The sequence below is a fragment of the Dendroctonus ponderosae genome, unplaced genomic scaffold (assembly GCF_020466585.1).
Source record: "Dendroctonus ponderosae isolate FM_Combo_2020 unplaced genomic scaffold, Dpon_F_20191213v2 Dpon_F_20191213_3, whole genome shotgun sequence".
NCBI classification, from domain to species: domain Eukaryota; kingdom Metazoa; phylum Arthropoda; class Insecta; order Coleoptera; family Curculionidae; genus Dendroctonus; species Dendroctonus ponderosae.
Window position 1 is genome coordinate 4596433 of NW_026018508.1, and position 18302 is coordinate 4614734.

General features: G+C 31.9%; 1 protein-coding gene across 9 annotated transcripts in view; it reads left to right on the forward strand.

The window, feature by feature from the left end:
• Window positions 1-18302, forward strand: part of LOC109540278 (serine-rich adhesin for platelets) — a 100407-nt gene that overhangs the window by 73278 nt on the left and 8827 nt on the right. For all 9 annotated transcript variants that reach the window (XM_019908586.2, XM_019908588.2, XM_019908587.2 and 6 more), the window contains 7 exons: window positions 641-820; window positions 4931-5097; window positions 5564-5715; window positions 6204-6386; window positions 7120-7276; window positions 13624-13811; window positions 14189-14330. In XM_019908586.2, the coding sequence (XP_019764145.1) occupies window positions 641-820; window positions 4931-5097; window positions 5564-5715; window positions 6204-6386; window positions 7120-7276; window positions 13624-13811; window positions 14189-14330 (1169 nt within the window). The remainder of the gene's footprint in view (window positions 1-640; window positions 821-4930; window positions 5098-5563; window positions 5716-6203; window positions 6387-7119; window positions 7277-13623; window positions 13812-14188; window positions 14331-18302) is intronic.

Sequence of the window (18302 nt, forward strand, 5' to 3'; positions counted from 1 at the left end):
CAGTTCAAGGCTATAATTCACTTATCGATCTTGCGGCAATAATAGGAACATTTAATTATGTTCTGGAAGCTTACTCTGAACAAGCGATTCAATTGCGGACCGAGAACTATTTTTTCTACCGGCTATGGCTTGGAAATTGTGATATATTATGTCCTTAGCGACTGTTCATAGTTGGCTAAATGTATATTATTATGTACAATAATACATCGGGCTTAGCCTGATCTACCATTTTAAAGTTGTTCAAATAGAAGTCAATTAGTATCTTATTATTAAAATGTTAAACACTCGACAATCAGGCATACCATTAGGGATAATACTAAAGTCCAATATTAATATTTGATACTAGTCAGTGGCGGCACAGTAAATCAACCAGTTAAAATTACTAGATAATTCTATCTGCGATGTTCCTCAGCGATGTTAAAAAATGTCCTAACTTTTTACATTAGAAGAGCTGGAATTAATTATAAATTTTAAAATAGTCACAAATTTTAGCTAAAAAATTCTGAGGTGTAGTAGTCTGGGTCTTAGGGCTGAGAAAAAGTCGAACATAGTAGCACAACTTTAACAAAGGCATTAGATTTAATGGTTGTTTAATGAACATGTAATTGCATTATTTAAGTTAATAGAATATTTGTTACAGTTTTGATCATCACGCTGATAGTCACCAGCACACAATGACTATGTCCGAGAGAGTAGCGTGGAATGGAGAGAGAGTTGAAGCGAAAAGACCACGTCTGGACATCAAAGTGGAAAACGAAGAAGTAAACGACAACTATTGTTTTCCAGATAGTGTACTACAAAGCAAAGAAAATAATGTCGCGTAAGTAAACGTAGAAGGAATCAAGTACTTTTTTTCACAAAATAAAATATATACGTTTTATGTTGGAGATTTACATATTTCTATATTATGTTGCAAATACGATATATACAGCTACTCGTGGCCCAATTGCTAGGGGCTATCTTCTAAACCGTAGGAGTAAAAATTTCGGTTAAATTAGATAAAACTTGTCAAATTTGACGACAGGTTAATATCTTGAGAACCAAATATTATTGGAAAGTGCTTTATATAATGAATTAGTTTTTAAAGCTCTAGCGCATTGATATTAAATTTTCCATACTAGCGCTTTTGCTTTATGAGATATGGATAATAATTATAATTTTTTAATTACGGATTTCGGTTTCTTTTTGGTCTTTAGAATGGATCCTAACTTCAATGATGCACTACTCGTACATGTTTACATTTGCTGCCGACGTTTTAATCGAAAAATTCAAGTGCAACAGTGGATTTGGGTTGCAAATTGCAAAAGAAAACATGAAGGAATGTACTTTTCTTCGCTAAAAATAGTTCATGCTAATAACTCATATCAATATTATTTAATTAATTGAAGATGACTTCGAAATATTTCATGTAGTGACAACAAAGGAAATACTTTGTAACAGGTAAAGGAGAAAATCATCTAATTGCTCTTGTAAAATGTTTTGCAAAAACTCTCAACGTCTAGAATCTAAGTAATAAAAAAATCTAATAAATAGTGCTTCGCAAAATAATGGCGTTAAAAGGCTTGGATACGAAGTAATTGAATAGCGACGTTCACGTGGGCATTTTTACATACCTATCAAGTTTTCTTCGTTTCTGCCTCCTATTACTCTTACAGCTTTTCCTCTTTTGAATTATTGAACGATCCATAAATCCGCACGTTTCTTTCGTGGTCTCAAAATACCTTAGGATTGGTGCTTTTCTTTCTTGATATACATTATGATACGTTCGGATGCTTTAATAAACTTCTTGAAATCTTGGATATAAACAAGAAGCATATCTGTTTTTTCTGCGTTTGTGAAACGATTTTTGCTCTACTATTAAGACTCAAATAACAGAGAAACACAAATATTTTTGATTAACTTTATGTTGCTTAATTAAAAATAATTGTAGCTTTTGGTTCAGTTCGGTTTACAGAAGCAAAACAAGCAACTTATAGATAACTGAAATCCAGAGTGGGATTTGTTTTTTTTTTCGACAATAAGCCTTGGTGATTACTTTTTCCACTAAAACATCGACAAATGTAACCATCTGGTGTATCAGTGAAATCATAAAAACCATGCATTTAAAAGTACGCCATTTTTCCCACTGGTCACCCCGATCCCAGATATCACTCTCATTGATTTTTCGGTATGGGGTTTTGGGTGGACACTCGAGCGGCCTGTGCAAAATCTGACGCCTACTTTGCTACAAAATTTCCTAAAAAAAGTTCAATATGTGTGCCTTGTGTGTGTTGTCACTACTTGAGATATTTCGGAGTCGTCTTCAACTAATTAAATAATATTGATTTGAGTAATTACCAGAACTATTTTTAGTCAAGAAAATTACATTCTTTCATGTTTTTGTTTGCAATTTGTACTCGACTAAAACATCGACAGCAAATGTAAACATGTGGTACTTCACTGAAGTTAGGATAAAATATGCATTTTAAAAATCGAAATTCGTATTTAAATTAATGGAGTTAGTGTCGATATATCATAAAGTATATCTGTTATTTTGGTAAATTTAATATTAATCCGTAGAGCTTTAAAAACTAATGCATTATTGAAAACACATCTTTTTCGGCAGTCCTTAGTTTTTAATGTATGCGCAAGAAACGTTTTCGATAATATTTGGATCCCTTCCAATATTTCCAAATTAAAAAAAATTTACCTTATTAAAAAAAACTTGACAATTTTTATATTTGCTTTTTAAATTAGTTTACAGTGACTGATTATGTTCTTTTTCTAAGTATTTTCCTTGAATCTAATAATTTTTTTACGCAATCTGCATTCGTATTTAATCAAGTTAAACGATCGTTTAATTTCATTATTCAAAATGTTTGGCTAACGATTGCAAGCCGTTTAAACCACAACACAAAAACGCTTTGAAAAATTAACGTATTCGTTGAAATGCGCTCGAAAATTTCAATTAGAATGCTATGTCATAAAACAGGAAAATATGAAATAAAGAACTGGTGCGTCCGAACTTCTAAAATTGTGCTCCCTTTTAATTCCGAATGGTGACGAGCCGAGGCTGATCTGCGGCAAATTCATAAGACGCCATAAGGTAAGACACCTTAAGGCAAAACCATAAGACATTCGGAATCAATACGTAGCACAACATACACCACGGCTAAGTTATCACGACTTAATGTTCAACATTGTCTGCAATTAATGAGAAAGCAAAACTGAGAAACAAAGTTTCTTCTCAGTTTTACTAGATGGAAATTACTCTAATTTTTTAATAACAAAAACAACTCTGAAAATAATTTCGGATTTTTCACAGCGGCAAACAATATGGACCAGTGGAAGTATCGCTTCTAACATAAGAACTATTAGTTCCTTGAAAATCTGAGCTCCTAAACCCTGAAAATAATGATGCACTAAATTTGAGCTTGAAAAGAAAATATATTTTTCCTGCTGAGGTACTGATAGGTGCTAACAATGTTAGCAGCATTTTCTCTCGTTTATGAGCGGATCAGTCATTATTTACGTAAATTCCAATGAAGATCCACTAAGTTAGCAGAAGAAGTATTCAAATCGGAAGAAAGAGATACTCTTTCGCTTGGTATCCGATGCTTGCTTATTAATTCTCGTAGAAACAAAAAATCTTCTGTTTACAGATTGAACGTAAATTTGTATTTTGTTTGTATATTATTCGCAGTAGTATTTCCAATAGTTTTAATATCTGCTAATAGTTGACCTGGAAGTATTTATAACACTTTAGTTGATTGTTGATTAAGTTACCAATAAATGTTTAATGATGTGATAAGTCCCAGAATATAGAATTTTATTACAATATCTTAACATTTATGTGAATAAAAAATAAAAATAAAAAAATGTATTTGCCTATTCTACTGTATCTCAAAAACTAATCCGTTTTCAATATATGTTTGTATGATATTTTCATCTTGAAATTGGATTTTCTATTGTCCGTTAAAGTCTTGCTACTATAAAGGGACTCACCTTGTATATTAAGGAAACCAAAAAGCAGTTATTTATTTATGATTAATTTAGTTAAAAAAGCAAAACTTCAACAGTAACATAAATTGACGTCGTTTAGCGAATGGCCATTTTTAGCAAATTGTCTATAATAAAGCAGTGCTGGAATAGTCAAATATCGGCTACATTCGACAATACGCTGACGACACGAGACTATTCGTACACGACAAAACAACAACAAAAGTTGTTGGAAAACTGCAAACACACAATCCAGATGAAATAATGACTTGGAATAAATGGAAAACCAGCTGCTTCTTTCAAAGCATCAAATGAAAGACAACTTTTCGAAAATATTAACAGAAGGGAATAAAACTAAGTAGTTCAAAACAAGAAATATGTACCTAGAGATAATACTAGACTGAAAACAGAATAGTGAGAGAAAAAATGAGACAAAAACTGAAATTTAGTAGACACGCAGAAGACTAAGAATGAAAGGACAACAATATTTGTACATAGTTTCAAACAAAGAAACAAAATAATAAGTACAAAAACCAACACAAGAATGTAAACAGTAAGTAATATGTAGAGCTCTGCTAGACTACGGGCACACCAAACGGATACAAATATAACATAACTATAAGAATAAGACATCCTCGAAACAATTCTTCTTTCCAAGCTTTCAAACAATCATTCAAACCAATTACTATTATACGATCGTATAAATAGGTCAAGAATACTAGGAAGGCCGATTAGGTCGATGGCATGTTCTTGAGGAATAAAGATTGTTTTTACTTTTATATTTATAAATTCTGAGAGTTTAATACCCACTTGCATTAAGGATTTAAAGTTTACTTAAGCTTATGCCTAACTGTTATATCTACCATAAGTACTTGAAAACTTGATAATATTCCATTCAAGTGGAAATTATCCAATCTAAAATATCTTTTCACTGATAAAAATAAATTTACAGATTAATCAGAACGACTCCAGGAGGATCAGTACCTGCACTAGTTATATCAAACAACACAAGTCACTCATCTAGCAGAACAGTCCAACGCTGCACGCCGGCTGTCAGCCGACAAACACCCAGCTCACCAATATCCCTCACTACCCAACTCACCTACACGTCACGTTTTAGTAAGTAAACTTTGATTTTCAATAAGTGATAAATATATACCATAAAAATTCTCTAATTTTTTATCAATAACCTCCTTTGGTGATTTGCTATGACTAACAGATGCATCATTTTGATTTTCTAAGCAAAGAATTTCAATAGTTGCTAAAAACTGTACCATTACAGCAATATTTTTAATTAAAATATTCAACTGCTATTTTCTAATTGATGTTAAGATCAAGTTTTCAAACCAAGGAGGACAAAAACTACGCGCATTTTGCTACGTACTACAATTCGCTTTTCATCAATTCAATCAATCAATTCTGCCCTAACTACCTTTGTTATGCTTAGTAAAATAAATATCCCGCTCTTTTACACTGCACAAATGCACGAATTTTGCCACTATAAAATGCTTCAAAGCTTAAAGCTTTCAATACATTCTGAAAACCATAGACTTAACCATACAACTTAACAAACATTTCTTTCAAGGTGATGTTGTATTAACGATAATAAAACAACCAGAACAACAGCATAGAGCTCGCTACCAGACGGAAGGCAGCCGAGGAGCAGTAAAAGACATAGAGGGAAATGGCTTTCCTATTGTTCAGTTGACTGGTTACTATAAGCCAGCTGTTCTTCAGGTTAGTTGAACAAACTACCATTTGTAAATCAATGTTTTTATTTCACATTCTTAAAAATTTTCAAATTACGACCTTAATCTTCAAGAGGGGTTTTCTTGGTGAATTTACTTTTTTAACTAACTACTTTTTTAAGGTAATTAATTATTAAAAATTTTATATACCCTATGATGTCTCTTCATTCAGACTCATTTAATTGAGTATAAGTAAAATTAATAAAGTTAAAGGATCTGGGAATTTTCGCATTTTAGCAAGTAGACTTACACCAAAAAAATCAAGTCTGAAATCTAACCCATATTAGATTCTGAATAAATTATACCTCAAGACACAAATTGCACGTATTGTCATTTGCAACAAATTAAATAAGTAACCCAAACTAAATTAAAATAAAAAATGTAGTAATATTTGGAAAACGAAATAAGAAACCCTACGTAAATATGACACCACGTAAATCATGAATCATTTATAGCGAAAATACGTCCTATTTTCAGGTATATATTGGAACTGACATTGGAAAAGTATCACCTCATATGTTCTATCAAGCCTGCAAAGTGAGCGGTAAAAATTCGACGCCATGTGTTGAGAAGAAAATCGAAGGCACGTGCGTCATCGAACTGGCTCTAGATCCAGCAAAAGATATGTGCGCAAACTGTGATTGCGTGGGGATTCTAAAGGTTGGTATAAGTGGCATGTTTCACTTTTGAGAATTATGAGAATTTTGAGAAATGCTCAAATTTTGCAAATATATTTATTTATTACTTATACGATTTAAACTGTGTTTCGTTCACTGTTTAATGCTAATAATGGCACTGTTGTGCCCAGAAGTGATTAACTCGCGATCTCATTTGAACTTCATCAACTACATAACATATTTTGTTCAATTTTATATTTCCGATAATAAATATAAATGTATGCAAATCGATTGGATTGACTGATTACAGTTAATAATTACTCTATTCTTTTAGTGTCTGACAAGTTCTGGCATGAGTATTTATAACTGCCCTAAAGCGTTTAATCTCCATTTGATAGGGCATACATTACGGTTTATCTAATCTCGTATATTTAGGAATTATTGCGCCTATAATATGGAATTGCAACATACGGTAAAAAAAGGGTACCAGGTGTCCCGAAAAAAGTAATATTTTCAGTTTTTGTAATTTAATGGCATCTATTGAATGTACCAAAATATAACATAAGTGCTTTCAACGTAAACATGGGGTTTCGCATAGCGCTATTTCTTTAGTGGTCATGAAGTTAATAATTCTCAAAATTTTTCAATGAAAATTTAATAGCAATTATGTAAAAAATATTTAGAAACTCATAATCAATGCTTCAACACCTGTTGCTCATCTTATAAAAAAAAATGGTAGTAATTGTAGAGTAATAATTCCGTACTATTTTTTACAGGAAAGAAACGTAGACGTTGAACATCGATTTCCTGACCAATTGGGGAATCGCAGTAAAAAGAAATCGACGCGATGTAGAATGATTTTCAGAACAACGATTACACATGATAATGGACAGTCTGAAACACTGCAAGTGTGTTCACAACCAATTGTATGCAGTAAGTGTCTATTTAAAATTTATCAAATCAATATGTTAACGTTATATTTGGTTTACGAAGATACTTGGAAAAGTGATAGCTAATAATTATTTTCACAATTCACGATTAATAACAAATAATATCAAATCGATTATTGTTGTTTAAAATACCGTTTCAAACGGTAGCTCAACTTTTACGACCTCCAAACGTGTTTACTATTTTTGTTTGATACAAATATTTATCTCAACCACCAAATTTAAATGCCGATCTCTATTCAAACAAATCGATATCTGTTTACCGCCAAAATTTTACGACTTTTCAATGCATTAAATACTACGTGGTTTGCTCGGGATCCGTAAGTTATAATTAAAATAGGTTGCATATATTTCAACACTAAGAGTAATCGTTATGTGAAACTAATTATATTTAATGGGAGATGAGCAACAAGTGATCTGTTATATAAAAACAGAAACACTTAATTGGAAACCAATAGATACCCGGAATACGATTATCTCCGACTAAATTATAATCGTTGCAATTCGCCTGAAATACCTATAAAGTCATATATGCGTTAACTGGGTGTAAAACTGGCACGCTTCCAGTGTTGTGCATATTTTAATGTAGCATATAAATTACAACTGTGATTTGTAAGGACACATTGCCAAACTCCGGGGTTCACTTTCAGTAGTTGCGTTATTTAATCTTCCCTTCGGTTTTTTCCTATTTCTAATACTGCATATAATAACGTTATTTAACTTATTATTTTATTAATTTAACTTATTTAACTATCGTGAAAAATGATAAAATTATAAATGTTCGTACATCATTTATTGACAAAAAAACAATTTAATATGATTTCCTAATTAGGAATAATTAACAGAAAATGATATTTTGTCTATATTTTATAAAACGGCGAAGGTATTTGAGTGAAAATGTACATAATTGGCCTTCCATATTTTGTCAGTTAACATGATATTATTAAGGATGTGGAGATACGGATACGAACTCGGCGCACCTCCACATTTTGGAATAAATGATAGAACTTAATGGATTGGAACAAAAGATCCGGTTTTCTGGCCTCCCAGGTCACCGAACCTAAAACTTCTCGAATATTATTTTTGCGTTTTTATGAAAAGTTTTATTTACTCAAATAAAAAACCACAAACCAGAGATCAGCTTATACAGGCTGTACCAAATTAAGGGCGCACCATTGGTAATTTTGTTGTTAGTGGAGATACAGTCTTGGTTTAAATAGCAAAGAGTTGAATTTTTTGCGTTGATTGCTATGGTGATACTAAAAAATTTATTGAACATCGCATTGTAGTAGTAAAGATAATTAATTGATTTTTTTTAAGATTCGCCAAATTAGTAAGGGAAGGCCGCTTTCTCTTCTCAAATCTTTCACAGATTTCTCGGGAAAGCTTCAAAATATGCCAGAACGTTAATTGCCGTTTGTTTATTTCCAATATTAAAAGTGTAGTTATTTTGTTCAAATTGACGGTAAGTTATTAGAAGATTCAAAATCTTTCAAATAGTGTTAGTAATAAAATATTACATTGCTTTATTTAGGATGCTCTTTACTTTACTTTCTATGCTCTCTTTAAGTTAATATTGCCCATAATTCAGTTTTATAAGAAATTTTCAACTTAAAATTATTTAAGGAATACGATCTTAAGCTATGTTCGCCCATGAAAGAGGGTTGTGAGAAGACATTTTTAAAATTCCGCAGATTACTATTCAAACTGGATCTCTAGTCCAAAATTCAGAAGAAAAAATTTGACTTAACTTAGTTTCACATGCATACGCGTGATCGCATTTTTTCTTAAAACCAATTATTCGTCATTTTGTTGATACTAATTCATGCTGTAGTAAACACACCTTGTATAGTTATAAATTATACACCATTGAAAAATTTGGTGCCAAAGCAATTACCATCTCTACTCAAGAGTTTAATGTATTTATGTTGTACATTTTTAGTATCATCCAATTGGCACTGAAACCTCGTAAAGCGTAAGTTAATCGGTTTGTCATTTCACAAAAAAATTGTTTAAAATGTGGAGCCTCCGCAAGTTTGTTTATACATGACGCAATTTCTAGTTGCTGTTGCATACACCAGCCATTCAACTAAACAGACCATGTTTATCCGTCCAATTAGTATCAATAAAGAATTTATATTCCATTAAAATTTGAGTCAAACATTTACACCAAATTCCGAGTGCTAATGGGTATTCAAATCCAAAAATAATTATTACGCGCATACTAACAAGTATGTTATATGTGCCGAATTAGTGGCGTCATGTGTTGCAACGCGCATAAGGCGGCTAAATGTAAAGGACGAGCGCTAATGTTTGCTTGTTAAGGGAGGATCTTTTTTACGTGTGTTTCTCAACGAAAGTAGTTTTATTAGATCTGTACACAATATTAGTTTACTGTTGCAACACTTCAGCTAAGTGTTTTCAGATTTTATGAGATACATACAGTTTTTTATTGCCAGAGAGTCACCGAAGGCAGATTTATTTTGATGAGTTTACACATTTATCATTTCTATTTAAATTGATGAAATAAGTAGGCAGAATGCTTTGGTGGGGTTTAATGCAAATCTATTGCTGTAGATTTGCTATGATGAGGCTTCCATGCGCTTTGAACAAATGGTAAATTTTTTCATGTATTCTCTAGTGTGTCTTAAAGTTCTGGTAATTTTTGTACTAAGCCTCTCAAGAATTGACAATTTGCTCAATGCTGATGGACGGGGAAACTTCAACATATGATTCTTGTGTAGCAAGTTTTATTAAAATCGATCATAACATTCCCGATATTACAAAAAGCATATTTTTTAAGAAGTTCTCAATAACAGAAGAGGCAGACATTCTTGCTTAACAAAATTTAGAACCTTTTGAGCCGTTTGAACCAAATAACGTAGCAGAACAATTTTGATAAAATGCTTACGGGACACCGATATAATTTGCAACTAAACAATTTTCAGCCCAAAAGTTTTCATAATAAATATTCGAAAAATGAAGAAGATTGACTTGAAAACAACCTGAGTAAATGGATATTTAGAATATTGCCATGCCTCCATTCCAACTTCTTTAAACTGTATAATGTTTTAAAGATAATTATATTTTAACGAAAAAGTGAATGCTCTTTTTAAGTTTTTTAATATCTGTAATAACTGCTAATTATCTGTGTTTTTAATATGAGTCATTAGATCTATATCTTTGTTTTTTGTTGCACTAGACCCGACTTGAAGAATCACCTTTTCTTATTACTTTCTGACTTTTATTGGTCTTATACATTATCGATGGTTTTGACTAGGTTCTGGGGAAGTTGTCTGTTGTAGAGGAGTTATAGGGAAATGTGTAGTTGTATGTAAGCGAACGCTTTGAGTCTCCAGATATATTCTTTATTTGTCTCATGAGAAAAAGATACAGGGCATTTAGGATGATCTGAATCCCCATTATTTATTTGCATGCGTGCTGAGATTATTAGTTAAATTCCTGTTAATTTTTGAAGTGCTGTAATTGGATTCTTTCTAAGCCAGAAGAAAATAGTCTTGAAGCTTTTTTACGCTATTTGAAATTTAAAATTTCTAATACTTTGGTGCTAGTTGTATAGAGCGTTGTTAGTGAATATTTTTGTCGGGTCGTGCGTGAGTTGATTGGACAGATTTCGTGTACTGAACTTCGTCATTATAGTCGTTCATTCGTCATGTCTTCTAGTGTCTAGAATTTTTCTATTTTAACTTTTTTAAAGCATTTTACATTATATTTTCTGCGTTTATTTTGTTATCTGATTTAATCCACTACTTTTTATGTGATTTGTTTCCGTGAATGTGATTAGTTTTTTTATTTTTTATTTTTGGTTGGTTCCTAATTAACCCTCACATCTGTCTTTGTATTCCAAAGAAATGGCTGTCCCTTCTCTTTGAAAATGATGTCCCATCTACCTGTTCATCTTTTCATAAGCTTTTTTCACCGGCATGTACTAAAGTGTGTTTTCCTTTGTCAGAACGAGAGGATTAATTGTACTTTTTGTTCAGTATTATATTTACTTCACAAGTTTAATGCTTCCTTTTTATGTCCCATTATTTTTCCCTGTGAGTATTGATATATATGCCGGCTTGTATCAATCTTTACTTTGAGCCGTTTGAGAATTATTCCATATTAATTTTGATTTTTGTTTTAAAATGATACATACACTGGACGTTTTTGCAAATGCGGTCTATTAAAAATAAATTAATAACGCACAAAGCCGCTTTAACACGGCATTTCATTTTATTCTTCTCTTTCACTTATTTCACTAACTTTATTCTATGTTTGTTATTTGTACACATATCTTGTTTTCAAAATGTGTAGAAGCCTTGCTGTTGTTATAAGTATAAATATTCTTATGAGAGTGAGTAAACTGATATTTAATTCAGTAAGCGGAATTTTCTATTTTGCTGCAAGTATTCAACACACAAAAATCAATGATCCTTTCCAAAAAAATGTGAAATAAGGGTAACCGTTTTTTATAAATGTTATCAAATATCAGAGGGTATTAAACAGAACAATTCATATTGTTGAACATTTTATTTTCTAATTTTCCGATTAGTACACTTGATGTGGGCTTCTTGCGTAACGGCAAAGATAACTAATATTTATTGCAATTTCTAATCATTTAAAATATTGCGGGAGAATATGTAATATTTTTCAAATTAAAAGATACAAAATGATATTTTAATCACGCATGATATCTTTAAAAAATTTAAACCACATTTTAGACTCGGCGTATATGTAAAACAGAAAAATTCTGGCCCTTTTTGGAAAGTATTTAAAAAAAAGTAGAAAATCCGGTTTTTCCAGAAAAAAAACAGGCCAATTTTAAACCTGATGCACGGATATAAATCCAATTTAATTTTTACGGATAATGGGACCTAAATTAAAAATTAATTAAAGGCACTAAATTAAAAATTATAAATTTAGAAATAAAAAACTTGTCAATTAAAATATTTTATGTTTAAATCATTAACACATTTATTCATATTGTGTTTTTTATATAAACATCACATAAAAAACAGTTTTTAAGGTAAAAACTTGAACTCATAGAAGGTAGCAAAAAACTAACACCGCTTCATATTTATATTGATTACTAAAAATATGTGAAACAAGTTACGAAAGGAGCTTTTATATGTTATACATACTAGTGTAAGAGTAACAAGGTAACTTTTTAAAAACTTTGATGGGCTATCAAAATTAACAAACAGCATTCTGTGATAGACAGGGTGTCCCAGAATATCTGGGCATGCCCTCGGATTTATACAGAGGGCGTTAAAAACATAACAAGTTTCTATAAAAAAACCTTTCCAGAGGGCCCCCCTACGGAGATACAGGCCTCTAAAGGAGCCACCTGAGAATCGATTTTTGTTTAAATAACTTTTAGAATACTCCATACAATTTAATGATTTTTTTATACAATGGACAGTACATCATTGCTCTTCAAAAGGACCGAAGAAAACATTTTTAGCATTTCGATTTGCCAGGGATGGACTAGGTGGAGCACATTAATAGTTATTTTTTTACTCTGTACAATGAGACACGAAAATAATGTATTTAGGTAGCTTTAACCTTAAACTGAAAAAGGATACTGTTGATTCATATCGATGAATAGAACGGTTTTCGAGGAAAACATATTTGTATTGTTCGGGTAGAGAAAGTGGATTTACACGCCCACAAACAGTGAAGAAAGTTGTCGAGAAATTGGAGAAGAAGCTTATTGAAGAATAAAGAGTTCAGGGCTAAGAAAAAGTCAAAGCTTCCCAAGAAATTCCTCGTGTGGCAAACCTTGTGTAGCTGTGAGGAGCGCTGCAAATATTTTGTAACGAATGGGACGATAAATTTACGTAAGAGTGCCTCCAAAAAAGATTGTTGCAATTTATGAAACAACATAAAGTATTAACTTTCTTTTGGTCAGACTTGGCATCCTGTGACCATAGTAAGAGAGCTGTAAAATGGTGCCAAATGAATAAAGTCGTTTTGGTGCCTCGGGAAGTCAACCCACCAAATTACTCAGAGCTTCACCCAATCGAACGATTTGGTACGGCCTTGGTAAAAAGAGAGAGAGTTTTGAAAGTCAAGTGGAATTCTGCCGCCATAAAAATCTACAAGGCTAACATAAAGTCGATGATAAAAAAACAATAAAAAAATTCTGTGAAAAGAAATTATTTCAGCTCCATTTTTTTTAACTACTCGTAGGAAAATCATCTTTACAACGCTTTTCGTTTTATTAGAATTTTTGTCTGGCACAGATCATTTTATTGACCGCAATTTATACCCGAAATATTTGTTAGTTAATAACTGCATTCTAATGTATGCCCTTAATTGTTTCAGCTCAACCTCCCGGTATTCCCGAAATCTGCAAAAAATCATTGACCTCCTGTCCGGCCAGTGGTGGTTTAGAGCTGTTCGTCTTGGGCAAAAATTTCCTGAAGGACACGAAAGTCATCTTTCAGCAATTTGAAGAGGGCCGTGTCTGTTGGGAGCAATCTGTTGTACCTGATAAAGAATACTTACAGCAAGTACGTATGATATACATGCTAAATGTAAAATATTTCAACATTAACTATATAGGGATTCAGCGTGATGATTTCATTTCGATTTGACCTAAATCGTCTTATCAAAAAATAAATAAATGTTCGTAAGCGTCAAGGCTCTTTGAAGATGGACCTTTGACATGTAGTTTTTTTTAAATTGTGCAAATGTTATCAGCAAAAAATGCAGCCACATGTATGTTAAACTCGTAATTTAATGTAAGTGCTTTCATAGCGAATACAAAATTTGGAAAGTTCTTTTTCTTTGAATTTTGTTGTTTTCGTTGTATCTTAGCTTTAACAACATCATTCTTCAACCAACCTGTTTTGGTTCATAATTAATTAAGGTTTTTCTATTGTTTCAGACACATTTTGTGTGTGTTGTACCCCCTTACCGCAGACACAATATAACCGAACCAATTCCGGTTAGGTTGTGTGTGGTGTCAAGTGGTAAAACTAGTGAATTACATCAGTTTGTATATACACCCGTAAATGGGACAGTCAGTGGTAAGCATACAAAATATTTTATTGCAACATGTATTTTTGAAGGTTGACTAAATATGTTGATTCCATTACCTTCGTCTCGTATTATGTGCTGTGTATGGAGTGATATGATTTTTGAAAAACTAATAAAAATTCACTTACTGTCCCATTAAGAAGAAATGTGAGACATTGGACTTGCGAAAAATGCGATGTTTAAACTATAACGCAATACCAGTGAATAAATTCATTTAGAACCCTTGACTAATAGAAATACCCATTTTGGTTTGTTATCCTTTTTCCTAACTTCGCGTTATATATACAGGGGTCAGTCATCAGGGAGGACACCTGCTTCTGTTAAATATTACGAACATTTGCATGCAATAGTCTTCAAGAAATTACTTTAAGCATGTAGCTGACACTGGCTTCTGTGTATTCGTCAATGTTCTTCGTCGTTATTTTCTGTATAATTATTAAAGGAGAAAAGCATAACATATTTTTACATGGAAGATTTTTAAATAATTTATGCGAAGTGTTTCAAAGAGAATACAATATAGAAATGAAAATTGAAAATATACCCGCTCATGACATAGTGAGTGACATGAGTTATGTAGCCAGCCTGTAGCATTTTAAAAAGCGGCTAAAACAAAAATTTTACTAAAATTAATCAGAATGAAACTGTACAAAGATACAATAAATTTTTATTGGAAATATAACTCTCAGTTTCCGTAATTACTTCTCGGAAACATTGAGAAGAAAGTCGACTGTGGTATACACATAGAACACATATCAAAATTAGCTAAATAGTGTCATCTCACTGATTTCAGAAAGATTAATGTGTACTTTCAAGGATTTTTCTTTAACTATATGCATTGCATTTTTCTGCAGAATATAACTATTTAGTTTTCTAAACATGAAAAATTAATTTTTGATAATTGGCTTTATAATATTTAAAACCTCAAATGTCGATCCATCACGAAGCGCGATTCCTTGGAATTTTATCAAGTAGAAGCATATTCAATTGAATAAACTCAGTGCAGTTTTCACCGAAAAACAAAAATATGTTTTACCAAATTAAGTTCATATGAAGCAAACGCTGGTAGTGATATTAAAATATTGAAGAATTCAAACTATAATGTTCAGATTCTTCAATTCATTTGAGTGCGGAATAAAATACTATTGTGATATTCAAGTTTTCCAAGACCAGAAAAAGATTTTGAAGCAAATTAAAACAATCACCTTGTTAGTCGTAAATTCGTCTGACATATTCAAGCAAATATGCTATCGGCTTTCATCATTTTTTAAATCGTTTCTAGATGAAAATCATCACGCTCCAACACAGCTTTAATAAATGAAATGTTTTAATTTCAAAAAAAGTCACACAGTAATCAAATAACGAATTATTACATATACATTAATTTTCAGTAGCGAGTAGAAATAGCCTGGATAGCTGATTTAACGAATTAATTAATTTAAAAGAGACAAGATAATGTGAAAAAACGTTTAAAATATTAAGTCAACCTCTAGCATGAAAACTAACCGTATGAGTGGCGATAATGAGCCAGTGCAAGTTATAACATTTATTCAGATCATGTCTAAACATGACACCATTTTTTTTTAATTTGAGCTGGTTTTTTATCAAGGGCGAAGGTACAAAATCGTTTTCTAAAAATATTCGTGTAGACTTATCCCGCTCTGATTTCGATTTTTAAAAAAGTGAAAGCAATTTAAAAATGATTGTTGTTGATATTGTGTTGAAAATCGGTCCACATGTTTTAAATGTTAATCTGACGAAAAAATAGTGACAAAAATATTCATAAGATTGTTACCCAAACATAATTTACTGGGTTTTTGAAGTTGATACGATTTGTAACAATACAATTACTGGATTGCGTGTAAGTATAATTTTATCGTGAGGAAACGATTTTGGATCTTTAAATTTTTTTCGTAAATTTAAGGCGGCAAATTGTGTACTAGGTATGGGTTTAGAATGAATATATACCTGAGAATATTTAAACGCAAGGTATAGAGCGTGTTGATGATAGAGTGAGAGATTGAGTGGAAACTAGAACATTTTTGACTGCTGTAGTGCACGATTTGACCCAAGTATATATAGGCTACTTTATCGTTTGATATATTTCGTAAAATATAAATATCTAGAGCAAGAAAGAAGACACAAGAATTAATATCAAGATCCGTTTCAATCTGTAAAATTACAGTGTGATCAAATAAATAGATACACGGATAATGTAGCCTTAAAAGTTTTTTAGTGGCTTTGGAGCAGAACTTTTTCAACTTGCATTTTTTGTGTTTTATTTAGGAAAGAATTCTCCACCCAACGATATTATAATCATTGTTTTTTTTCTTTTTTATAGTGTAATATTTTAAATAAAATATGTATTATACATTATTTTATTGAAATGTACTTATTTTCTTTGAAATGTATTTATTTTCCAACATTTGAAATGTAATTATTTAAAGCATTATTTTGTATGTTACTAAAATGTTGTCCCTATGTATTTTACTTTACTTTTCAAAACAACAGTAATCTGAGCCCCCACGTTGTTTTGTCATCAATGTTGTACTGTAAAATTTTTTGACAGAATTATTCATTCGGATGTTTTGGTAGTAGATTCATTTTTTTTGTAATAATATGTTTCATTTCTTCGGAAGTAGGTTTTTTGATGGGGTTTATTTCAAACAGTAGCTTAGTAATTTTTGAGTGGCATTCAATTTAACGACAAATCGAGTACCACGTACAGGGTGAGCAATACTCGATGTCTCAGCTTATTACAGAAAGTAAGAAAAACTGGAAAATGTTCTCTATTTATGTTTTTTATATTTGAAAACTGAAATGATGGCGCCGTTAAATTGTATTTCCTCAGGAACATATCTCTTTGACCATATTTGAAAATTGTTCACGCCAAAACTCGATTCACAAGACAAGATAATTTCGGATGAAAATGGTTATTACAACTAGATAATAGCAACATAGCAACAACAACAATGAAGACTTTATCAGACGTTAGCATGTGTGGTGAAGTGAGGAAATCCGGTTTGTGAGTAACAGTGAACCCAATAAAAAAGATACATTTTTCGACATAGACACTGTGGTTTTAACGGTTGGTGTGATATATTAAAGGATATTTGATTGACCTCTCATATTTCTAAGAAGAACTTTAAAATATTGATCGATTATTGCACTTTTTTCGAAGACACGTGCCTGTGCATATGTGCTCGAAAATATGCCATTTATTACCATATGAGAAAATGTGTTGCCAAGATGAGCGATCTCCACCAATATTTAAATGAAGCTGTTGGAGAAAATGTATAATTGGTCCGATAATGGGCGTCTACAGGAGAAGGCGATAGAATTAAGAAGCTTCGTAGTTGGAAAACTATATGTTGATCTCAAAAATAAACATGTGAAAAGTTGATTTGTGGCCGCACCTAAATACGAAAAAACCATGCAAATTCCTGAGATGTACCATTTTCATAATAAGCAAACGAGGAGCGATAAATAAGCTCAGGGACAGACACCTTAGACCTTCCTGGGTACAAAAAAACCGAAAAATGTGAAACTTGTTTGCATTTTTTACCGACTGTATCTTTCTGACAGGGATGTATCAGATATGCTTCATTTAGCACTTTCATCATTGCATTAGAAAATAATAGTTCTCTCCCAGCTGATTGGAAGCTTTTTAATCCCGTCATCGTAGAAACTTTTGGAAACTTTCACGCAACCACTGGAGCACAAACTTTTGTACCACTTGATCGTCGTCGAAACGCTGGCCTGCAAATGCTTCTTTCAGGGGACCAAAAAGAGTAAGATTCCAATATGATAAGTCTGGAATATAGAGACATGTTCCAAGGTTTCCCAGCCAAATATGTCGAATGTCTCCAGCTTCTCTGTTTTCTTTCAATGTTACAATTTTGCGGCTTCCAGAAGCTCACAATACGACTAAATTCGACGTGAAAATGAGTTTGACTTGTTGGAAT